Below are 25,713 nucleotides of genomic sequence, written 5' to 3'. Positions count from 1 at the left end.
TTTACAAAACTATGAACATTTTTCAAATGTGAGGACATTTTCAAAAAGTGAGGTGATTTTCAAAAATTGAGCCAGTGTCAGAATTCTTCAGTCATCTTCACAAAGAAGGTGCATGAATCAAAAAGTGAGAATGTTTTTTTTCCAAGAGGAAGACATTTTCTGAAAAAGTAGTTTGTTTTTTCAAAAAGTGAGCATATATTTCTTTAAAACTTTGATCAGTTTGACAAAGTGAGGACACTAAAAAAGTAGTCATTTTCACAAAGATGGCAGATTGGCAAAAATGAGGATTTTTTCAAATTTTTACGAATCCATGGCATTTTTGAAAATGTGAGAATGATTTTACAAGACAGGATTTTTTTTTTCAAAAATTGGGAAATATTCAAAAAATGAAGTCATTCTCACAAAGAGGGTCATTTTTTAAAAAGTAAGGATGTTTATAAGAAGTGACAACAGATGCAAAAACTGAGGACATTTTTCACAAAGAAGGAGCATTTTTCAAAGAATTTATTTATTTTTAAATTACAGACATTTTAAAAAAGTTTTTATTTTCACAAATACTTAGGGTTAGGGTTCAGGTTAGGGTTGTATATTTTACAAAAAGTAAATATGTTTTTAACAGTTGAGGTCAGTTTCACAAAGAAAGCCCAGTTTAAAAAAAATGCAGATATTTTTTTTTCAAAAAGTAAGCATCATTTTTACAAAGTTATGACTTTTTAAGAAAGATGGGACATTTTTCAAAACATGTGGGGTGTTTTCAAAAAGTGAGAACGATTTTAAAAAATGACGAGGATATTTTTCAAAGTAGGACCTTTACAAAATTACAACTTTTCTTAAGATGTGAGGATGTTTCTAAAAAAGGTAGGACTTTTTTTTTTTTTTTAAAAACACGACATTTTTCAAAAATAGAGATGTAATAAAGTGAGAAATTTCTGAAAACAGCAATCATACTAACATAAGTGGCAGGATATAAAACCTCTCCAGTTATCTGGCTGATGTAAGACACAGTCCTGTCGTGTCTCTGTTGCAGATGTTTCTGAAGGAGTGATATTTTTGAAGCTCATTTTCTGCATCCCGTTAAACAAGCGTGAACAGCAGCTGGTGCTCTCCTGCTGATCTTACCTGTTACGAGCTGTGTGAGCAGCTGGTTGTTGCTGTTGACGATATTGACCGACACGTTTCTGGACGACTGCAGGAACAGCGGGCGGCCCTGCGGACAAATCGACAAAGATATCCATTTAGTTTGAGGTTCAGTGCTTATTTAAATACTTATTCTCCTTAAAACACCAGCAGGAGCCTGAAAACCGACACAAACCTCTGTCTAACCCTCTGAGACTGAGAACATATAAGGTCCAAACACACATGCTCGATCTTTTTACTATTTTTAAAGTCAGATCTTCCATTATTTACAAAAATAATTCTTCTAGATTATAGATATTATCTGAAAGTACAGTTGCGGCTACCAACCATAACTTGTGAATGATTGAAATAAACAGAAAATCCAATATTTTGTGTTTATTTTTCATGCAAAGTGGGACGTCTGAAGTCGCTGCAGAAATTTGCCAGACTAGTCATCAGCACGCAGAAACACAACTAGTAGCTCTGCTGTTTATTTTGAGATATGAATTAAACAACAGGGACTGTGTGATTATTTAGCTGAACAGCAGCAGTTTGAAAATGGGTGAAGGATTTAGTAAACATGTTACTTTACGGATCTGTCTTCATATTTAAATACCGCTTCATACAAATCCAAACAAGTACGATTACTAAGCTTTGGTTCTGCTATTTCATGTGATGTGACATTAACGAGCAATAAGTGCACTGCTTAGATATTAAAGCGTCTAGATTCTAACATTTATGTGCAATGACAAGTTCACTGGTAGCTGAAACACGACTGATGGATGTGGAGATGGAAGCAAGTCGCATTCATGAATAAATCTGATGTAAATTCTAATAAACTGCTGGACAAATTGAGTTGTGCAGTTGTATTTGAAATGTGCTACACCTTCCTGGGAAAAATAGTTCAAGAACAATTCAGCTGATAAACAGTGATGTGAATTGGCTCCTTACCCCTAATCCTCAAACTCATCTTAGTTCAGGAGCCACAATCATTTCATCTTCAGTGGACCGGACCAGTAAGATCACAACATAACAACCCAGAAATAACTCCTAATGTTTCCTTTGTTTTAGCGCAAAAAAGTACATTCTGACAGTGTTCACATTTAATCAACTATCTTTTTATAAAACATCATGAACAAACTGAAACTTACTCAGAAAAACAAGTTCAATTTCAAAAACATTTTGCCTCAGTTTATCATTTACTCATTACAACCTACAGATCACAGAGTGTCTACAAAGGAACCCAACATTTAGTCACAAGTATCTGGAACTGAATGATATATGATTTTACTTTATAATCAAAACAACTAGTCAGACAAAAAAAACAACAAAAACAACACAAAATAATACAAATGGGGACACAACCTGACAAAAATGAGAAACAAAATGTCAAAAAATGTGACAAACGACACGGAGAAAAACAAAAAGGGACAAAAAACTTGACAAAAAAGCTACGAAGCAACAAAAAAATAAGACAAACCACATAAACGAGACAAAAAAAAGACAGAAGCAAGAAACAAAATGACCAAAAAGTAGACACTCAAGACCAGCGAGCCAAAAAAGCAAACCAAAACGATACAAACGACAAAGTCAGACAAAAACAACAAAAACAAGACAAAATATTACAAATATGAGACACAAAGTCACAAAAGAACAATCAGCAATCTCATATTTTAGTTGATGATCAAAACAACTTGACTAGAAATTATTTTAAATTTATAGTTTTACAAATTTACAATTTGCTGTTCATGTCTCATGTCTCCGTAATTTTTACGCTTTACAAAGTCGTCCTACGGGCCGGATTGGACCCTCTGGAGGGCCAGTTTTGGCCTGCAGGCCACATGTTTAACACCCCTGCCTTAAACCTTGAATATCCCAGATTTTTACCTTCTCAATGCCTAATCCTTTGTTTAAACACTAACACCCACCAAAACGACTGCTGAAGCTCTGCAAAGATATCAGTCATTACCGGGGTTAAGCAGACCTATATCAGTGTTATAAAACTGGACTGAAACTCAGCCTGGTAACAAAACTCCTAAACTTCTTCTTCTGACTCTGGAATAGACACACAACTTCTGTATTTACATCTTACAGAGGAAAGTTATGAAACACTATCTGTCAGTAAATGTTCGACATCTCAACTCTCTGAACCTCAAAACCAACCAGTGAAACTGAGAGTCATGTTTTCTTGAAAATAAACTCCCAAAATAACACCAATTATGGTAGCAAAAAACTGGAAAAGCAAATTTCTGATTCTCTAATGGTTCCAAAAGGAAACACAAGCTATTGTAAGCTTAGAATTATAGTATAAGTTATTAAAATCACTTCTACATGTGTCATTTAAAAAGTTCACCAAGAATAAACTAAATTCTGTAACCGACAAAGCATGACTGACCCATAAATACATGTTCACTCAGAGCAGAGAAAAGACGATGAGGAGGTTCAGAATAGTAGCCTAGCCGCGCTAGACAACCCACGGCAACGAATTTAATTCTCTGCCAGGGTGGGTCTAGTTACCCTCCATAAGGCTCGAGGCTGGATTCTCCTTAAACTGGCCGGACCAATCACTATGAAGTGTAGAGTCAGAAGGCGGGCGTAACTAAGTGACGACAGAGGCACGACGATTCTGACAGAAACAACCGGCGCACAATAAACAGTTATCTTTGGACTCGGCTTTGGCCACAGCCCTTAAAGATTTGAAGCTAAAATTCAACTTGAAAGATAAACAAAGGACGGCACTGAGGTGTTTCATTGAGAAGAAAGACGTATTTGGACTTATGCCGACGGGATATGGCAAATCCTTAATATACCAGTTGGCTCTGCTGGTTGGGAAGCTAATGGGACTTAGCCACAATCCGGCGCTCTAGGAACTCCGTCAGCCTATTCATTGCACTGATTGGTTGTATACCTACCCAATTGCTGCAGAGTGATTTGAAAGACAACCTTTTAGCCTGCCTCCCTCCCTGTCGAGCGGCCCTAAACCCTTGTGTCCTAAGAGCTGGGTCTAGCACGGCTAGGCTATAAGAATAGAATAGAATAGAATAGAATCACTTTATTCATCCCCGAAGGGAAAATAATAATACAAAATAAAAGCTACTTGATGATGTAAATAAATGCAGGACGGCTTAAAAGCAGTAAACCGAAGAGGAAGTTGTAGGCAGATACACCCCCTGTCAAAAGTTTTAGGACACTGTCTCATTCAAATAAAGTAGAACCTGTCCTACAGCCATGGCCATAAGTTTGGACACAGCATGACTTCCTATGTCTGTTTTGATGTCTATTACAGAACATAACTAATATTTTTTGACAGCACCAGTGTAATTAGTCAACAAATCAACAAGGGATATAATATTATCAATAAATTCCAACAATTGGAACAACTTTGTTCCCAAAACATAATATTAGAAGAAAATAACAAAAAAATGCAGTACTTTCACAACCGAATTTGGTAAGAATAACAAAATGACACCAAACTCGTTTGATGTTTTTTTTAAATATGAAACTTAATATAGTTCCCAGGAGTTGTGTACTGTATTGTAAGTGACAATTTTGTGGTATTTTCTAAGATTCACAAGCGTCATGGTACTTGTGTCCAAACTTATGGCCATGGCTGTACAACTTCTGACAGGGGGTGTATTTCATCATATGGATGTGATCAGGGCAAGACTCTGGTCATACATGTAAAGTTTCAGGCAGATTGGAGCATGTTCAGGGCATTTACACAGCATTTGAAATTTCATGGCGAAGGATCAAAATTCCAGAGGCCGCCACGGACACACCCTTTGACTTTGGATAAAGATTTTAATAACTTTGGATCATTAAGGCCTCCTGTATGTACTGGCCGAATTTGAGGTGAATTTGAGTTTCCCCCTAGGAGGAGTTCGCTCTAGAAAAAAATGAAAAATGGGCAAAATCTTACATTCAATGCAAAATAGCTCACTTCCTGTTGGGTTTGGAATGTGGCTGTCACTGACTTTTTTGTTCAGCCTGATGTGCTGCATATGTGTACCAAATTTGGTAGATACACCCCCTGTCACAAGTTGTAGGACAGGTTCTACTTTATTTGAATGAGAAAGTGTCCTTAAACTTTTGACGGGGGGTGTACATTCAGCATGGTAAAACATTAAAACATCTGTATGCAGATGTTGTAAAAGTGTAAATAGGCCGAGTCAAAGAGCTCCAGTATTGGGAACACATGTGGTCACTGGTCAATGTGTGTACAATAAATATTCAAAGCAAGTCAGCTATTTATTGTCGTTTCATGATTTACGGTATGAAATTATACCATTCTACACATGGCCAACATGCAGCACATTTGTCATGGTTGTTGTGTTTCCATAGCGATGCAGGATATTACGCTACAGTGAGGAAAAATGAGACAAGAGCAAAGATAAAAGAGTTCAGAAGGTTAAACAAAACCAGAGTTAAACGCTCTCATGTTCCATGAAACGTGTAAAACTCCCAGAGACGAATAAAAAGCGTTAATCTTTCAGAGGCGTGGTGCAACTTGATGTATTGGATTATTGGACACGGAAACAAGCGGCGATACGAAGGTGTGACTCTGGAGTCAAACACACCGTAAACTCTCTGTACGCCGAGACTCCAGCCTCCTGCTCCGTTTGATAACTCCCATTTCCCAGAGTGACCGACGCCGATCTGTAATGCCGATCACGTCGGACACTCTGCTCTCTCTGTGCCCGACTAATCTTCACGCCTCAGTCAACTTCTTAATTAGAGATAACGGCCGGACCATTGTGCCGCGCTCACAGCCGAGGAGGGGATATGCCTTGTGTGTATATTACTGATAACATTATGGCTCCTGCCAAACTTATTGAAGTTCCCACAGTAAATACACCCAACGTATGATGCACAAGCAGGAAGTTACCACAATAACAACGCCATGTGCACCGAATGTGAAGCCACGGGTGTATAGAAGACACCACGGAGCTGATAATTACATCAATGTTGACTGTGCAGGTGTTTGAGCGTGTCAGCTTTGACAAACAGCGCTCGACTTTGAAAAATTCTTCCAGCGCCAAGGTGTCATAGCCGCAAGGTAAGTCCTGTTTGTTTTCTAACACTGAACTTTATAAAAACAGTCTGAGGTTTGCTAGTTCTGGTCAAAAAGAGGAGTGTTTAAGTTCAGGTGTTTCTGGATTCTTCGCTAGTGGTTGTAAAGCACTTCAGGGTGGTTTTTACTACATTTACACTACCAGTCAAAAGATTGGGGTCATTGATAAAAACTGCTTTCTTTGAAAAATAAGGAGATTACTAAGTGACCCCAAACTTTTGAACGGTAGTGTACATGAATTAAAGTTGCTCTATATTAGTTAAAGTTGATATTAGTTGGAGTTGCTTTTTTATTAAAGTTGCTTTAAGGTTGCTCAGTGTTAGCTAAAGTTTCTCTATATTAGTTAAAGTTTCTCTGTGTTAGTTAAAGTTGCTCAAAATGTGTTAAAGGTGACCTACACTACCAGTCAAAAGTTTGGGGTCACCCAGAAAATTTCACGTTTTCCATCAAAACTCAAACTTTTTTCCATGTGCTAACATAACTGCACAAGGGTTTTCTAACCATCAGTGAGCCTTTCAACACCATTAGCTAACACAATGTAGCATTAGAGGAGTGATGGTTGCTGGAAATGTTCCTCTGTACCCCTATGGAGATATTCCATTAAAAATCAGCTGTTTCCAGCTAGAATAGTCATTTACCACTAGGGCTGGACCTGAATATCCGAATATTCTTTCGCTATGGCAGTATCCGGATATTAATTTTGGTATCCGAATAAAACATCTTTCCATCGTCCTGCAGTTTCCTTTTCCTGCCTCAGTCTCCTGAATTGCCTCTGAGATCCTGCAGGAGTCCATCAGGGCTGTTTGTGAGGAGTACATGTGTTTAGTTTGTTGCAGAGCGTCGCCTCTGATCGCTCAGCCTCTTCGTTACTAATTCAACAGACCATATTACTCCCAGCAGGACGCCTCTCACACCGAGTGAACGGAAAGAGAGGGGGAGTCGTGTGGTAGACTGGGACAGAAATGTGTGGATTTCAGCTGGTTATAGATGCAGAGCTGCTGCAAACATCCCACCGGTTGAATTAAACTTCACGAACACGAGCCAGAGGGCCTATTTTGAGGAAAAATACACCAAATTTTTATCAAAGTAAACCTACAGTTTTGTTGAAGATGCAGAGGTTTAATTGATTTCTCAATTCAATTCTTCACGAATCTTTTAAAAAGTACATTTGCTTTAAAAACAGAACATTTGATATGATCTATCTATATATCGCCTTTCATATGCAAGAACTCTCCTCTTAGTATATCTTTCAATGTAGTGGACAAGATGGTCATCCATCCATCCATTCATTCTCTATACACCACTTTATCCTCATCAGGGTCATGGGGTGCTGGAGCCTATCCCAGCTGACTCGGGCAAAGGCAGGGGACACCCTGGACAGGTCAGCAGTCTGTCACAGGGCTACATATACAGACAAACAATCACAGACAATTTAGAGTAACCAATTAACCTCAGCATGTTTTTAGACTGTGGGAGGAAGCCGGAGAACCCAGAGAAAACCCACACATGCACAGGGAGAACATGCAAACTCCATGCAGAAAGACCCCAGGAAGGACAGGTACTTACACCACCATTCCTAAGTTTGGGGTCATTTAGAAATGTCCTTATTTTTGAAAGAAAAGCAGTGTTTTCAATGAAGATAGCTTTAAATGAATGATAAATCTGGTCTAGACATTGTTAATGTGTTAAATGACTATTCTAGCTGTAAACAGCTGATTTTTAATGGAATATCTCCATAGGGGTACAGAGGAACATTTCCAGCAACCATCACTCCTGTGTTCTAATGCTACATTGTGTTAGCTAATGCTGTTGAAAGGCTCATTGATGATTAGAAAACCCTTGTGCAGTTATGTTAGCACATGGATAAAAGTGAGTTTTGATGGAAAACGTGAAATTGTCTGGATGACCCCAAACTTTTGACCGGTAGTGCACATCTTATTGCTTTTCTAATTTCTTGTGCAATGTCATTTGGTTTTCTGAGAGACATCGTGCAAGTTTTAGCTCATCTTATCTTTAAGTTTGCCAGCAAATCAAATCATCGAGCCGAAAGATGCTGAAGCACCAAGTAGAGCTAAAGGAGAATGGCTTTGTCACATTGCTTTGGTGTTATATGAGTAATTTGATCAGCTACAATGAAAAAAGAGCAGCTTTATGTCATACAGAGATGAGCTCTCATGATATCAAGATAATATATGATGCTACATTTTCATAGTTGCTGTTTGAATCTGGTCAGTGAGCAGTTTTTTTATCACAAAATGTAGATTTTAGAGGAAAGGGAAAGTGCAGGAGGTGTTGGGCAACACACAGAGAGCAGACTGCAATAATATGAGCAGAGGAATCCCTTTTTAAAATGTATTCAGTCTATCTATCCAGTGCTGGACTGACCAATTGTCTCCTCCCGTCACCTCCTCCTGGGTATTACTATTCCTCTCAGCTCAGCGGCTGAAGCTACCAGCCGTCCATCCCTCTCCTTGTTTATCTCCCTCAGTTTTGTATCTGGTCTCCCCTCTTACTTCCTATGTCCACATTCCTATTCTTAGCCTGTTTTCAGACTCATCTCCCTCCTCAATGCAACACTAGATAGAAGTCATCCTCTGCACTTTCAATGCTGCTCTGGGAGCAACGGATATTTATATTTCATGAGCAAAAGGGGACTCCAGCCGTCTTTTATGTGCCGTGCCGGCTATCAGTCTGTGTTTATACCATGTTGACAGATACGCTCACACTGGCTGCCGCCCACAGAAGCGCGTTAATGCAGTAGAGGTATTATCTATGGTATCCATAGCTGCCTCCCGGAGAAGCACAGGGGCTTCATTTTATTTTAATATGAATATTTTCCCCATGCCATGAAATTACACTGCAAACATGTTGTGCTTGTTTGAGTCGATGTTGAACTTGGCCGCCTCCTGAGCACCGCCGCCTGTCAAAACATGCTCGCTGGCTTCCCATCCCTCTCGTTCTAATTCAGTCCTCCTCCATCTGTCTCCCCGTTTCTGTCTCTAGTACAGCTTCTTCTCCTTCCTCGTCTCCATGGCCAGCTCCTCTCCCATCTCCATCGCTCATCCTCCCGCCCAGCTCTGGTCCTAGATGCTGGAGATAAAGCTCCGCTGCTCTCTTGCATTATCAAGCCATCCGTCCACTTCCTGCACACGGTGATTATTGCTGCCGGAGTGAAAGCGACAGAAGGGGGAGAGTGCCTATCACTTTATCAAGCCCATCTCTCCATTTGTCTGACATTGCTGGGCTTGAATGATCCTCCTGTATTTGGTGTAAGGACAGCGGGAAGCACCTCAGAATGTTAATTTGTGAAACGAGCACACCGGGGGACCTCTGATGGACTTGGATCTGTAAACAACAAAGACTTCCTGATGCTGAGGCTGTAGGGATGCTTGCAGCACACTGCACAGTTTGCTTCCCAACCAAGACCACCTCGTCTGTAATATTTGCACTGATGGGATCAAAAATGTCTGCTATCATCACATCATTACTGTAGAAAACTGTCTAGGAGGCTCAGTAGGTCACTTATCACCGTGCAACAGTGGTGTATCCTTGATTTTGCACTCATAAAAAGGAACAAAAGATGGCATTTGGAGGTTGGAGGGGATGGTGGAGACATAAATCAGAAGACCTGAGCTCAAGTTTCACCTGGGAACATCATTAGAATACAGTTAATTTGGCATGAGTCTAGTTTTGAGTTGATGTTTAGTTAAGTTTAGGTTAAAATTTAAAGATCAGTTTTGTTTTGTTTTTTGCCCCAAATTCAATCTGAGTTAATTCTTTTTTAATATCTGCCAAGTCCTGAGCTGATACCATTTTCTTAGACAATGCACACTTCAAGTATATATTTAGGTATGAAAATGTTTTAAAATTGCAATGGCTGTAGTACCTGGTTGTTCCACCAGGTGGAGCATCTTAATGTTTAACACAACAGTAACCCAAGCTGGTGGTGACTTGGACTACAGACAGTTTAAGGTTGTCAAGCAGAGAGCATTGTGGGTGTTTATTACCGTTCACTACCAGTCAAAAGTTTTAGAACACCCCAATTTCTTCCAGTTTTTTATTTAAATTCCAGTAGTTCAAGTTCAATAAGTAGCTTGAATTGTCCAAAGGTAAGTGATGAACTGCCAGAGGTTCAAAATGTAAGGTTACCCAAAACTGAAAAGTAACGTACATTTCAGAACGATACAAAGGCCTTTTTCAGGGAACAAGAAATGGGTTAACAACTTAAAGCTGTTGTGCAGAAATGGGGTTAATCAAACCTTGAAAGTTGGTGCTACCAAATCCTACAGGTGTCCCAACTTTTCTTAATTACTTACAACCCCCTCAGTTAGCATAAAAGTAGTGTTGGAACACACCATGGCACCATACCCTCCACAGCATTATTAGAACAGTATTGTACTGCAGAAGGTAGCGTGTGGCAAAAAATGGGTAAAAATTAACAATAGAAGAGAGACAGACCATCATAACACTTAAAAATGGAGGTCTTTCCTACAGAGAAACTATAAAGAAAGTCAAGGTGTCGGTGAGTACAGTTTTGTTCACCATAGTGGTCGTAGTAAGACCTGTGAAGAGAAGACTTGGAGTTGCAGGTTTGACAGGTGGAGTTGCAGCAAGAAAACCATTGCTAAGACATCAGAATAAGAAAAAGAGGATAACTTCATTTGTTTGTTACCTCCGCCAAGGAGGTTAGGTGACACCCAGTGTTTGTGTGTCTGTCCGTCTGTCCGTCTGTTAGCAAGATAACTCAAAAACGCCTGGGCAGATTCAGATGAAATTTTGAGGGGATGTAGACTATGCTAAGAGGAAGAGCTGATTTAATTTTGGTGGCAATCCGGAAAGGATCCTGGATTCTGGATCACTTTGAATTTTTTAGTATGTTTTAGTATGTGGTCCAAAATATGACAAAAACATCACAGGTTAGTATGTCGTCCAACAAACTGGAGCGAGGTGTCCAGATAGCTCAACTGGTTAAGAAGGTGATTCGTAAACAGAACTGTGTCAGAAACGCAGGTTTGATTCCAGCTCATGATCCTTTACTGCATGGGTTTCCTGTTTTCCTCTCTATCCTTGGCGGAGGTCTGCTCTCTGAGTGCTTTTCTAGTTTGTTCTATGCTTCCATTTCAGAGTACAATGAGACATTAACATGCACAATTTTCTATAAAGAACTGGAAAAATCGGGGTGTTCTAAAACTTTTGACCGGTAGTGTTTGTGCACCTGTGACACCACGGATAATTCTACCCGTAATTATAACTGCAACAAGCACCTTAACCCTCGAACCCTCGTGTCATCCTGCGGGTCAAACTGACCCATTTAAACGTTAGAAAAAGTGGAAAAAATAAATATTTTCGCAGTGAAACTTCTGATGTCCACATTTTCAACATTTTTGGGAAATTTATGAGCATTTTTTGGTGGGATAAAGAAATGTTTAAAAAAAAAGTTTCTTTAAGAACATTCACAAAAAAATCAACCAAAATCAGCGAATTTCACCGGGTCCTGGTTGATGTTTTTTGAGAATGTTCTTTAAGGAAAATATTAGAAGCTTTACTGACAAATATGTAATCACTTTAGATATTTTTAGGAGTTTTGGGGAAGATTTCTACTCACTTTTTGAAAATATTTACAAGAATTTTCTTGCCAAATTTGGGGGATTTTTTTTTAAATTAAACTTCGAACTGAAACTTTGAAGGAATTATTGGAGTTTTCTTCCTGAAGGTTTTGCAAATCTTCAGAAATTTGGGGAAATTATTTTGCTGAATTTTTGGATTTTTTTGCAGATGAGGAAAATATTTGTTGGTGCCCATAAATGAAGGGTTAACATACTGTGATCGACAGTATGCTCCTTAATACCATTTACACTCTTCTGTTTATTTTGACTAATATTTCCTAGTTGGATTTTTATGATTACTGATTGATATTTATTGTTATTATTTTTATATTTTTTCACTGTTCTGGGACTGGGAGAACAGCAAATGCACAAGAAACGACAGTAAATGAATCTTGAAGCTTGAAGACGCGCGGTCGCAGCATGCTACCGCCTTTAAATGTGTCGTGACATTACATTAGACGACATAACAAAGTTTTGTCATGTCACGTCACTTCTCATCTTGTCTTAACACAAAGTGACACAAGCACCGGTGCTGTTGTGACACGACACGGCGCATCATTACGTAACGTGTCGCAGCGATATCATGCAGCTGCCTCGGAACATCTGGCCTGGATTCGTCACGGTGACAAATGCAGCGACGTGACATGAAATGACCAACGCTTTCTGAAGTAAAATGCCCTTTTTGTGACCCAGCACGGCCACGTTTCATCTTTTTATTTATGACAGCTAAACACCGCTTTAACTGACATTTCAGCCCACCTTTGCTCTGGATTTACTGCTCTATGTATGTTTCAGTCTTTTGGTCATCATCTCAGAGCAATAACACACAAAAGATCACTGACAAGTGTCTCAGAAAACACCATTCAGACTGCAGATCCCCTCTGACCTGAGGATGCTTCAGGAGGATAGAGAATAGTCCATGTGGGCTTCTGGGCTTAGCCTCCTGACATCCTAACCTGACCCAACATATATAGAAAAGAGAACATCTAGCGCTTTATTTTAACAAAAGAATCTGCACAAGGGCGACTCTGCAGAGCCTCAATGAGCCGAGCTCTGGCAGAATGTAGACTTGAAGAAATCAATACGTGGTAAATGCAGCCGAGGTGCTAGCGCTTGTAGCTCGATGCTGCCAGCGTGACTCCCAGCAGGTTCGTCTCGCAGGCTTTTTCCACCGAGCGAAGCTTCGGGACTCAAATTCACACCCCGGCACTCGCAGTCATCAGACTCGTATCTCTTCACACCATCGCTGTGAGGCGTCCAGTGTTACACAACGCAGCGTGATGTGTGCTGCTGCAGCTCATAAGTACGACATCAGCAACGGGGTTTTTGCTAGAAAGTAATTTACACCAACATTGAAGTGTCGAAGGCGGCTTTTCTTCTCATTTTGGAAATGTTTCACATATGAGGAAGATATTAAAATATCTAAAAATACACTAAATAAATTAATATTTTGTTGTTTTTCACAGCTCACACATGGCGCCTCGTACACGGAGGACGAGCTGTTTGTTCTTACAGCTGTTGAGGGAATTCTTAGCATCACTTGTGTTGACTTTGCCCACAAACATAATAGAAACCCACCGACTACAGACGCACAACGTGTTCAAAACTTCATCATTATCAGCCAAAAAAGGCTTAAAATGAGCCCAAAGTGACCGCTGACAGACGGGTAGCACCTGATTACAGCTTCCTTAATAAAAATTACAGGTTTTTCACATAAGCTCAGGTGGTTTTCTCATTTTGACTCATGAAAGTGCATCTCTTAGTGCAGCCCTGTCTTAAAACATCCAATTTCTGTTCAACGTAACTAGATTTTTAGTTACATTTTGAGGGAAACATGTTTTCTGCTGGACTGTTTCAAATCCACATCTTTGTCATTTATTTTACTGCTTTATTGTTGCTTCTTTTCAGCAGATATACATAATAAATGGACTTTTGACTTGTGGTAACGCAGAAAACGGAGGATCGTGTTGTGAAACTGTGTCGTTTAACCCAAACCAAGTAACTCTGGTGCCTAAACTGAACCAATCTTTTAATATGTGGTAATCGTTGAAAGTGTTGACTAAACCGTGGTATTTTCCTGAACCTAAGCACATTATTTTGATGCCTAAACATGAATAAAACTGAATAAAAGGTGAAAACAAAACTGTCCTGGGTGGCAGTCGGGCTGCTGACTTTTGTCTCTCCTAACTGTACAGTCTGATATGTTGGTTTGAAAATGTGCTTCCTTCAAAATGAGAATACCATAATTAAGAATTCAGATTAGTCGTATAGGAAGGTAATTTCTGGGAGATAGATGAATTAGCCAGTGGTCAGAGATAGTAAAATATAGACATAAGAATAACTAAATATCCCTACAGGAGAGGCCTGATGTTTTATTTAATCAGGTGGACTAAAATATGTGCATATATTGGCATCGGAAATCGGCCAAAATCAGTCTAATTGCTGGCAAAAATCCAATATTGTGCATCTGTGCAACCAAACGAACAAAGAATTGCCCACAGAAGACAGAAAATATGACTTAAAAATTCAACTTTTCTTTTGTGAATTTTAATGTTATGACATTAAATTCAAATGTGTGTCTGTTTTGTGCAAAAGCTTTCTATTAATCTGATAATTCCATGTTTCTCTTAAGCATCCTGGTCACTTTTCCAGTGGAAATCACCATCATGCAAGAACAGACAAGAACATAATCCTGAAAAACCTCCCATCTGATACCCGAAATCTTTCAGAAATGGTAAGTTCTGCTGCAAAAAGTAACTGATTTGTGCTTTTTACATAATAAGAACAGTCTAGAATCAGTTAGTTGCTTTCTTTTCACACTAATGACAACAATTCATATACAGTACAGTTAATAATGCTAGATGCTAAATGTTTTTCTTCTACTGTTGATTTTTTTCGCAGTTTTGTCCCATAAAAGTCTTTGCATAGGTGAATTTTGCCATAGAATGTCTGAGTGACAAAAGCATCATTTTACCAGCCGGATTAAGACATAATCCACATCTGAACAGATCTGAGTTGTGTTAAATGTGTTTTTATGTGAGCTACTTACTGGTTTGGACTGGATTTCTTTGGCATAGAGGGGTTGGAGGAACTCAGAGTCCCCCTCCAGTTTCAGGCCCTTCTCTGTTATTCTGAGGTTGCCCATGCCGTCCTGTGAGGAGCAAAGACAGAGTCACTTTAGCTCATATGACATCTTACATCATATTTACATCCATGTCCAACCATGTTCTGTTAATACAAACCAAATTGTTGACACAGTGACTGTACAGCTTAAAATAGATTCATGTTTCTGCAGTGAGTCAAAGCTGCATTATTGTGACCTAAAACGACCTGAACAGATGCTACACTCGCAGAACCACACATTGCACAAACTTCCACCAAATTCTCAAAATTTCTTCTATATTTGGGACAAAATTTTCCAATCTGGCACCCAGGGCAATTCTTTTTCACCTTGAATGGATGCTGTCTAAGCTTTTAAGCAGGAAACTGGTCAACAGACAACATTTGCTTGCATGTAACGTGGAAATTTTAATCTTAGTGTTTGTTCAGAGGTGTTTTTGTCGTCTTTGATCACAAACTTGTTTCATATTATGACAAAAATTTAAATATTTTATCCAAGATATGTGCATCCAAGGCCATCGATGAACTTTCATGCTGTTCAAACACTACATAATTGCATTTATGCGACATATATGAATAGAAAAACAGTAATGAAGTCATTAATAGAAGAGAATAAGGAGTTAAAATGGTAAAAAGACTGTTGGGATTGGTGAAAAACAAAGCAGCTCCAAGCTAAATTGAATTTGTATTCATTTCCTCATGTTTTTCTGTTGTTTCTCCTGCTTTGATCACTGAGGATGATTCTGTTCTGCGCTCCTGTTTGAGCTGAGACTCTTCACAGCGCCGTCTTTGTGTATTTTCCTGCCAATATGGAGCAGAACCTCGAACACGAATTACCGTGTGTGTGCAACACCTGCCATTTTATTCCTCACACCTGCAGCTTGATAAAACACACCTGTTATCTATCCGTGTGGCAAGATGGCTGTGTGGGCAAAAAAATAAAAAATAATATCACAAACACCTGACAGTGAGAGGAAAGATGTTATTTTGTTTGTTTCACACTCGCAGATCCAAAGCGAGCCCCGTACACGAACCATATTAGACACATTAAACTGCCGAACAGCTGCTATAATCTCCTTTAATCTGTTTTAATGCAGTCATATCGGTTGATACTTGACTTCGGCATTAGCATCGCAAACTAAGCAACAGGCTAACGTGCTGCACTCATATCTCATCTCACATATATACCGTCTATAAACATCCTGAGCTGCAGTTTCAATATTTGCAACAACAGTCTGTGCTCAGAGCGTCAAGCAGCCAAAACAAAGTGACCAGACGTCTTATGCAAATTCACTGTTCCCACTCCAAATCAGGATTATGGGATTTGGTTTCAATATTGTGTCGAAAATATTACATTTTTTGTAGTTTCAGTTGAACAAAGGGAAGAAAAAAGTAATAAATATATTCATTCAAGAGATCAGAAATGTTGCACATTGATGAAGTGATTTGGGAAAAAAAACATTTTAAACACCTGACTGGCAGGAAAAAAAATGTTTATTTGTAAGCTTCAGTCTCTAAACTCCCAAAACTACCAGCAGGTTTGAAAAAAATCACAGCTTTTATCAAAGCTGATGGCACGTAAACGAATAATATGTGACAAGGTGTGTGGTTATGGCAGGAAAAATCATTTAAACAACTGTGAAACTTAATCAAATTTTAGAAAATCGCCAAAATTACAGCATTTGTACTAAAGAGATAATTGTAAAAAGCTTTCCTGAATGCAAATGAGAAGCCATGACTGAGTCAGCTGTGATCAACAGTCTCAGGAGAAATATCATGAGATTTTTCAAGTGAACTGCAGGCAGTGTTTCAACAAAGCAGAGAGACGATGTGAGAGAATCAGTCAAATAAAGGCAGCAGCAAAAACAGTGAACAGATGAGCAAATGGTTGGAGGATACATTCAGCATGGTGAAACATCTTCTACTGCTGATGAGAAGAGACTCAAAACTGGACTGAAACTTGGCGATAGATGAAAACTGTTTAACCCTTGTGTTGTCCTTAACAAAAAATATTGTTGCCTTGTATGAAAAAAGTCCAAAAGTTCAGAAAAAAATTCCCCAAATTTATACAAATTAGCAAAATCTTCAGGAAGAAGTTTCCCTCAAAAGTTTTATTTTTTAAAACAAAAAATCCCCAAATTTGACAGGGAAATTCACTGGATTTTGGTAGATTTTTTCTGAATGTTCTTAAACATTTTTTTATTTGTTTTTATTCCACCAAAAAATGTTCAAAAAATTCCTAAAAAATTTTTGAAAATGTGGAAGTTTTTACTGTGAAAATATATGTATATTTTTCTGCATTTTTAAAACTTTAAAACAGGTCAATTTGACCCACAGGAAGACAGGAGAGTTAAAAAAAATGACTCAAAATATGTAGAAAGTAATAAAAAAAATGTCCAAATTGATTTCCAAATTACTCAAAATTTGTCTTTTTAAACAACATTTGAGAATTTTGAGCTAATTTAATACAATTTAGGCCATTTTTCAAGTTATTTTGGACAATGTGGGAATCAGTTTGGACATTTTTTTGTTACTTTCTACCCACTAACTTTCTGCTTTAATCAAGTTTCAAATTATTTTAGAGAAGCTCAGAGTCATTTTGGACTAAGATAACAATAGCATGTTTACAAAATGAATAAAATAAATGCAGCATGGCTCAAAAGAATAATCAGAGAAACAAGTTGTTGGAAGATACACCCCCTGTCAAAAGTTTTGAGACAGGTTCTAATTTATTTGAATATGAAAGTGTCTCAAAACTTTTGACAGGGGGTGTACATTCAGCAAGCTGAAACATCTTTCTACAGATGATGAGCAGAGTAGAAGTAAACAAAACCTGATTTTTGTAGAGGTTGTAAAAATGTAAAATGGTTAAATGTATAAGATGCGGAGCTTTTCATTGTGTGTGTTTTTTTTAAAATGATTCTTGGCATTACAACTGTTCTCTACTGCACAGAAGACATTTCTGAGCTTCCTCTACCTCTAGTCATGGTTGTGTTGTCTCCATAGAGGTGCAGAGAAAAATGAGCCCACAGTGAGCAAAAATAACCAGAAACTCGATAAGCCCGAAATAAAAACAGCATTTTTCTCTTGTTTGAAGGTAAAACTTTTCTTTTTTTGTTCATGATCTTATTTACTTTTTCAAACGGGGAGCCAAAGGATCATTTTAGTTCCTCCTCTCTGTTGAAGCGGAGCTCATTCAACTCCAGCAAAAACACCAAAGGCTCCTGGATGCGGTTAAATTAAGGGAGTTATTTTAAGGCGGCAACAGAGTGTTGTTTTATAAATTAGCATAGCAGCAGCCCAGAGGCTTTAAGGTGCGTTTGTGACGAGTTAGTCGCAGCAAATACATGTCAAGCCATCATGGAGTGGAGCGTTGTCTTTCATGTTTGCTCTATTTTATTGTACTTTTTGCTGAAGGTGTTGCAGCAGAGTCACAAAAGGATATGAAGCAGCGACGATAAGAGCAGACCTGGTGAGACACAGCGAGCAAGACTGACCCTTCACTTCCCATCCAGTCATTATAAATATGACACGATTCCACCTGCTGGATTGTTCTGGAGATAAGAGACAAAAGAGGGAGAGAGGAGCCGGTTATCTGCTCGTGTGATCTCCTCCAGCAAAGACTGTTTTTGTTTTCACGCCGTCTTCATGATCCCTCGGGTTCTGACGAGCAAATGGAGATCAGGACCCCCTGAAATCCCAAAGTAACCGAGGAGGACGCCGTTCCAGCCTCCTCCATGTAAGCCTTCCCTCCGCCGTATTAATATTCCAGCCGCTGTCATGGCGACGTGTTGCGCTTGTGAATCATCCCCAGGTGGAAATCAGCGGGCCTGTCGGAGGAGGCGCTCTTTAAACTCCGTTTCCCCGACTTTGATGACGAAAACCAAATGTAAGAAATGAGACGTGTGCATTTTTTTTTGCACACGAGTTGCTCTTTGTAGTCGCAGCTTCACGTCAGCACAGATTCCTCCTGCTTTTCAGCTCTAATGCATACAGCAAGCTGCAAACTGTAATCTGTGTCTTTATTTCACAGCCTGCAGAGATAATTAAGAATCACGTTTAGTCGTATAGGAAGGTAATTTCTGGGAGAGATGGTAAAATATAGACATAAGAATAACTAAATATCCCTACAGGAGAGGCCTGATGTTTTATTTAATCAGGTGGACTAAAATATGTGCATATATTGGCATCGGAAATCGGCCAGCATCAGTCTAATTGCTGGCAAAAATCCAATATTGTGCATCTGTACAGCCAAACAAACAAAGAATTACCCACAGAAGACAGAAAACGGGACTTAAATATACAACTTTTCTTTGGTGAACTTCAATTATCTGACAATAAATTTAAATATGTTTCTGTTTTGTGCAAAAGTTTTCTGATAATTTCATGTTTCTATGAATATAAACTATTTTTTCTGTCACTTTCTGGTGTTTTTCTAAGTATCCTGGTCACTTTTCCAGTGGAAATCAGCATCAGAGAAAAGATTAGAGCATATAAATGATTTTTAAATCCATTGTAGCTATAAATAAGAACGCAATGCTGAAAAATCTGCCATCGAATCCCTGAAATCTTTCAGAAATGGCCAGTTTTACTGCAAGATTTGGGTCTTTTAGATAATAAGAGTGTGGAATCATCGAGCTGCTGTCCTTTAGACTATTTCATCTACAGTGCAGCTACTAATGTTAGATGTTAGTGATGGTTCTTCCACTGTTGATTTTTCTACATTTTTTTCTCCATAAAAGTCTTTGAATGGGTGGATTTTGCCCTAGTGGACATATCTGAGTGACAAAAGCATCACTGTGTTAGCATGAGTTTCTCTTTTCCGTCGAAGCTTCACGTCAGCAGAGATTCCTCCAGCTTTTCAGCTCTAACACACACAAAGAGCTGAAAAGTGCAATCTACGTCTCTATTTCACACCCAGCGGAGATAAAATGCATTCAGTTCAACTTGTAGATATTTGAAATACAGTCCTGAATCGGCTCTATCTCGTAATGAAATAACTGCCAGCAGCGCCGGCATTATAATAGAATAATAACACCGCATTAAAAGATTTGCAGCAATCTCCAAAGAGCCACAATGGGCTCCTTTGTGCAGGTTCAGATAACTGGAAAAGCAACAACAGCTTCGTGGTAAAATGAAAAGTCACCATGTGCAGAAGCCGCAGATGAAGGAATTTTCCGTAAAATCTCTGTGAAATGATGCATTTTAACCCTCTGAGGTCCAAAAAGAAGAAATGTCTTCTGTGCAGAATGACAGTCTTATAATCGCATAAATTATTGTTTAAAAAATGAAAGAAGTTGAATTTCACAACTCTACAAACTACTCTGCTCATCAGTAGACAGATGTTTCTCCATGCTGGATGGATCTCCTACAGCTTGCTGCTCTGTTCTCTGTTTCTGAGCCATGCTGACTTTATTTGACTGATCCAGTTTTATTTTCCTCTCGCTTGTGTCATTTTGTCTCTTTGTGTTTACTTTGTGTCTCTCTTTAGTTGTTTTTTGTCTCATTTTGTCTCGTTTTTGTCATTTCATGACTTAATTTGTTTGCTTTACATGTCTTTGGGTCAGTTTTGTCCTTTTATGGCCGTTTTGAGTCTCATTTTCCTTGTTTTCTGTCTCATATTTGGAAATTTCTGTCTAATTTTGTTTAAATTTTGTGTGTCTGTGGTCATTTGTCTTGACATATTACAGATATTTAAATACTTCCATGTTTCCAGCCTCTCCAGACTTTTCCTCTCTGCTCTGTTCATGGTTTTTCAGCCATGGAGGATTTATTTTATTGATCCACTAGGTTCTATTTTTCTCTCATGATCATCATTTTCATTGTTTTGTGTCATTGTGGACAATTTATACACGTTTTTTCAGTCATTTTGAGTTGATCTGTGTCATTGTAAACCATTTTTTTCAATCATTTTCTGGTGTTTTCATGTTTCACCGTCCTCCCATTAAAAAAAAAGGTTGCTCTACATTCTACAGATATTTTACTGTATTTCTATTTTTCGTCCAATACTCTGTGTAAACACTGCCTGCAGTTCAGCCTAAAACCCCCTGAATTTGTATCATGTGACGGTTGGTTGCAGGTGAGTCAATACTGACTTCACAGTTGCATCAAGAAGCACTGAAGGTTTTAGGTCTTTTTTCTACCAGATCAGGTTACTGCAATTCAGCTATAACAAAGACTCAACATTGAAACCAATCAGCTGTTTCCTACGTCAACTCAAGCCAGGACCAAGTCAGACAGGAATCTAAGGGGGGCTCACTGTGTGACGACCAAACGAAGCTTTTCTGAGTGTCATTGTAAGAAGCTTCAGGCAAAAACAAACATTTAAATTTGAAATATGTGGCACCTGTTTTCAAACTGGATGAGGCAGACAGGTGGTCGCCTCGGCGGCTCTATCTGATAACTGCAGCGTTTGATTTAATTCCTTCTGGGAGAGTGAAATCTGGAGTTTAGAATCCTTCACCTTCCTGCAAACGGCATCCAGACCTGAGTGAGAACGTGGAGCGTAGCGGCTTCGATTGCAGGTTCTCTTTTATTCTCTGCAGTGAGCTGCAGCCGGCACAGTGAGGCGAGAGGACATGAATAATTCAGCTCTGACCAGGACGGAGGCCTCGGCTCACACAAGTGGGCCTCCTTTTCTTTTATTCTATCAGCCATCCACCGCTCATCGCCTCCTCAAAACCACCTCCTCACATTCCCGTTCGTCTGTCATCACCATTTTTTTTTCCGCCTGAAACACATTTTTATTCATTCTCCACCCTCCTTCCTCAACGGGACGATGTCTCGTGTCAATCGACATTAAAATTGAACCCTCCTGTTGTCCTCATTTACAGACACCAAAAAAATGATTTCCTTGTCTAATAAAAAATAAAAACATTTAGTTAAAAAATTCCCCAAATTTCTGAAAATTTGCAAAACCTTCAGGAAGAAAATTCCAATAATTCCTTAAAAGTTTATTTTAAAAAATCCCCCAAATTTAGCAAGAAAATTGCTGTAATTATTTTCCAAAAATGAGTTAAAATATTCAAAAAAATCCTAAAAATATCTAAAGTGATAACATATATGTCAGTAAAACTTGTAATATTTCCTTTAAGAACGTTCACAAAAACAATGAACCGGAAACCAGTGAAATTTGCTGCATTCTGGTTGATTTTTTTCTGAATGTTCTTAAGAAACATTTTTAACATTTCTTTTTTTCCACCAAAAAATGTTCAAAGATTTCCCAAAAATGTTGAACATGTGGACATCAGAAGTTTCACTGTGAAAACATACTTTTTTCCCCACATTTTCAAACCTTAAAACGGGTCAGTTTTGACCCTCAGGACGACACGAGGGTTGAGACAACCTGCCATCGGCGCCAAATGACCAACGGCATGATTCTGACAATAAAACTAAAAACAGTTGGATAATAACTCTCAGTCACAAAGACAAACACAGCAGCCGTTTCTTCATTCAAAAACACTATGACTGAATGTCAACAACTATTGACGACTCCATTGCCATTTCATTTGCAGCAGCAGAGCTTCACTTCCATCCCTCAGAAGATGATTTCTAAATGTTTCATTCGAAGCCCTGACGTTTTCTCCACCGTCAGACCGTCTCTCTCCTCGTCCAAACTAAACACCCCTCAGACATTGGTGGCCGCCATCCGTCAGCAGCTGCTAAAACCTTCAATTTCCAGCGTTTGTCGAGGCCCTCAGAGGATGAACCCACTTAATTCCAGTAAACTTTCCTCTGCCACCGCTCTCTGGACAAAATGCCAGCCCTCCTCACAGCATACTGTATGTCACATCTGATCAGCGGATTGACATTTTGGGAGCAATTTCATGCTCCACAGACATGCCTGGCATCCACTGGTGTATTTGCCAATCTTATCAGCTCCCTTAGCAACAGACCACAAGCAGCCGAGGAAGACATAACGGCATCCAACACCAGAGACCACAAGGTTTGTGGCCGTTTCTCTGCACCTGAAAAGTCGTTAAAATTCCAGTAAAGTCACACAGCAGCTACTATAAATGTACTGACATTGATCCAGCAGAATCACAACTGCAAAAATGAATTTTAACGTGGTTAATAAAGGACATACCGCCATCCAAAGGTTTCTAAAGTTCACATTTTCTGGCACAAGGCTTTTGCATTTCAGTCTAAATTGAACAAACTGGTCCATAAACATCCCAGAGAGCAGAAAACACAATATTTCAGATGACAAAGGCAAACACACAACCTTCCTTTCTGCTTTATTTACTTTGCTCTGGAATTTCACATCTATTAGAGATTGAAATGTAGATGAAAGTACAACTTTGCTTCCATAAGGACAAACTCTGTAACAGCTCAGATTTATGAGACTCACCAGTAATTAATGTCATTCAGGTTTTAAAAAACAGAAATCCAGTTTGTCGCTTCCAGCTGTTTAGGACTATTTCCTCTGAGTTTATTAAACATCTGCAGCAGGATCCATATGAGCATCTCCAATAAGATAACGACACACAACAGCAGTAGCATCATTAGTTACTTAGAACTGGAAATTATCCCCGATATAGAGAAAGGATTAATCAGCATCCAGCTGTGAAGTTTAGAGTTTTAATAGTTTTCTTCACATTAGACAGTTTAATTCAAAACATGCCAGAATGGTTTGTTCTCTTCATCAAAATAACCATTTTGCACCATTTTTCAGTCAGTAACTTTAAAAACAGGACGAATAATCGGATTTTCAACTTTCTAATGGTCCTTGAACTAATTATTGTGCCATTTCTTTTGAAAAAATAACCAAATCTCAGCTTGGAATTATGAGATAATATTCAAACCACACTGTTCAACGATCCTCGTTCCAAAAAAAAAAAAAAAAAAGAAACATTAAACTGTTTCCATTATTCAGATTCTGTCTAAAAAAAAAGTTCTGCACTCCATGATGCAGACGTGGTACAATTAGTGACTCAGCTCGTATCGACAGCAACATGACAAAGAATCAGCTGAACTTTTTCAGCTGAACTGCAGGCCATATTTACACTGAATATGTCAGTAAGTTGAGATATAAGTAGTAAAATATCAATTTCATGTAAAGTCACATTTTTTTTCCAGTGTTCATCTCAGCTGTGGGCACTTGTAAAAATATTGTACATGTCATTTTTTTTCAGATTTTAAAAAAGATATCTAAGAAACCAATTTTTTGTTCAGTCTTTTTTTATTCTTATTAATGGAATTATAACTGGCTGCTCAGTGGCGTAGTGGTTAGCACTTTCGCCTTGCAGCAAGAAGATCCCGGTTCAAATCCCGGGGTGGGCCTGGGATCTTTCTGCATGGAGTTTGCATGTTCTCCCTGTGCATGCGTGGGTTTTCTCCGGGTACTCCGGCTTCCTCCCACAGTCCAAAAACATGCTGAGGTTAATTGGTTACTCTAAATTGCCCGTAGGTGTGAATGTGAGTGTGATTGTGTGTCTGTATATGTAGCCCTGTGACAGACTGGTGACCTGTCCAGGGTGTCCCCTGCCTTCACCGAGTCAGCTGGGATAGACTCCAGCACCCCCCGTGACCCTAGTGAGGATAAAGCGGTGTATAGAGGATGGATGGATGGATGGAATTATAACTGCATGAAAGACATTTGTGAGTCATTTCTACGTCCAGCTATGGTTGTTCTGTTTCCATAGAGGTCAGGACTTTATGTTACACGAAATTAGCTGTAATGAATAAAAATGTAACAGAGGCAAAGAAAATGACCAGATAGTGTCTGGGTTAAGAGGGTTAAATAACTTAAATTAGGTTCATATTACAAGTCAAAAGCAGTACACTCTATAACTTCCCAAACTGAAAATAAACTTAAAAAATGAAAACATGACCGTCATGTGGATGATATTTCTTTTTCCTATTTAAACATTTTATTTTGTGGCAATCTAACGGTAATTTTTAAGCATCAATACGCACTGATTTGATACTCTGATACTTTGGTTGGGCTAATGATGACATTTTAACTCAGTAACTCTGGTTTCTTGGTCCTGCCACGCCAACAAAATCCACAAACAATGTCGACAAAAAAACTTTTCCACAGTTGGTCCCGACTTTCTGGAGCCATCAAATGATTCACCACAATGGATTCTATTAATATGTGTGAGCAGCATGGCCACGTATGCGTCTATATGTCCACATTATGTGCTGTGGGCTTGATTTCCTGCGAGGACGTGAGCATGTGCAGACTGTGAAAGCACGTTCCTCATGCTGGGACAATAAAACCATCCATCTGTCTGTCCTGTTCGGGATCTATTCCCTCTCCGGTCCTGCAACGCTCCCACTTCCATAGCAGCATGCGTCGAGGAGGCACTTTACAGCCCTGACAGATTGTCTTTCATCAGTATTCATGCCTTCCAGTGGGGTCATGTTTACGGCATTCAAGATGAGATTTTACTCCTGACGACGGACTGACGCTGCATTTGCAGGTTCGTAAGTGGAATTTTTTTGTTGACATGGAGAACCTGCTGTGCTGTGATGGAACTGATATCCGCCTATTTTAAATAATCCATCTGTATAAACGGGAGGCATGACAGCTCGCGCTACATGCATGTAAACACGCTGCAAATCTGTTTTATTTCATTTTATGGGACGTCAGGCTCAAAGTGCTGTCAAAAGGTGGAGGACCTGAACTCCATGACGCCTGAACGCCTCACGTGAGGTAAAAGTTCACAGGTTGTCATACAGTATATGTTTACGCTATTGGTCTTGTAAAATGAATATTTTTTTTGTTTTTAGCAAACCAAAAATCAGTAAACCATTTTGAAAAAGGAGCCTTTATATAACATCTGGGTTCGCACA

At 38.9% G+C, this 25,713-nt stretch overlaps 1 protein-coding gene across 3 annotated transcripts in view; it reads right to left on the bottom strand.

Annotated features, from left to right (window-relative positions):
* Positions 1-25,713, bottom strand: part of sgcd (sarcoglycan, delta (dystrophin-associated glycoprotein)) — a 547,041-nt gene that overhangs the window by 119,672 nt on the left and 401,656 nt on the right. For all 3 annotated transcript variants that reach the window (XM_051938031.1, XM_051938032.1, XM_051938030.1), the window contains 2 exons: positions 14,843-14,944; positions 1,120-1,207 (listed from right to left, as the gene is read on the bottom strand). In XM_051938031.1, the coding sequence (XP_051793991.1) occupies positions 1,120-1,207; positions 14,843-14,944 (190 nt within the window). The remainder of the gene's footprint in view (positions 1-1,119; positions 1,208-14,842; positions 14,945-25,713) is intronic.

This window comes from Acanthochromis polyacanthus, chromosome 17 (genome assembly GCF_021347895.1).
Source record: "Acanthochromis polyacanthus isolate Apoly-LR-REF ecotype Palm Island chromosome 17, KAUST_Apoly_ChrSc, whole genome shotgun sequence".
Taxonomy (NCBI): domain Eukaryota; kingdom Metazoa; phylum Chordata; class Actinopteri; family Pomacentridae; genus Acanthochromis; species Acanthochromis polyacanthus.
The sequence above is the reverse complement of the archived record's forward strand: the minus strand, read 5'-3'. Positions and strand labels throughout refer to the sequence as shown.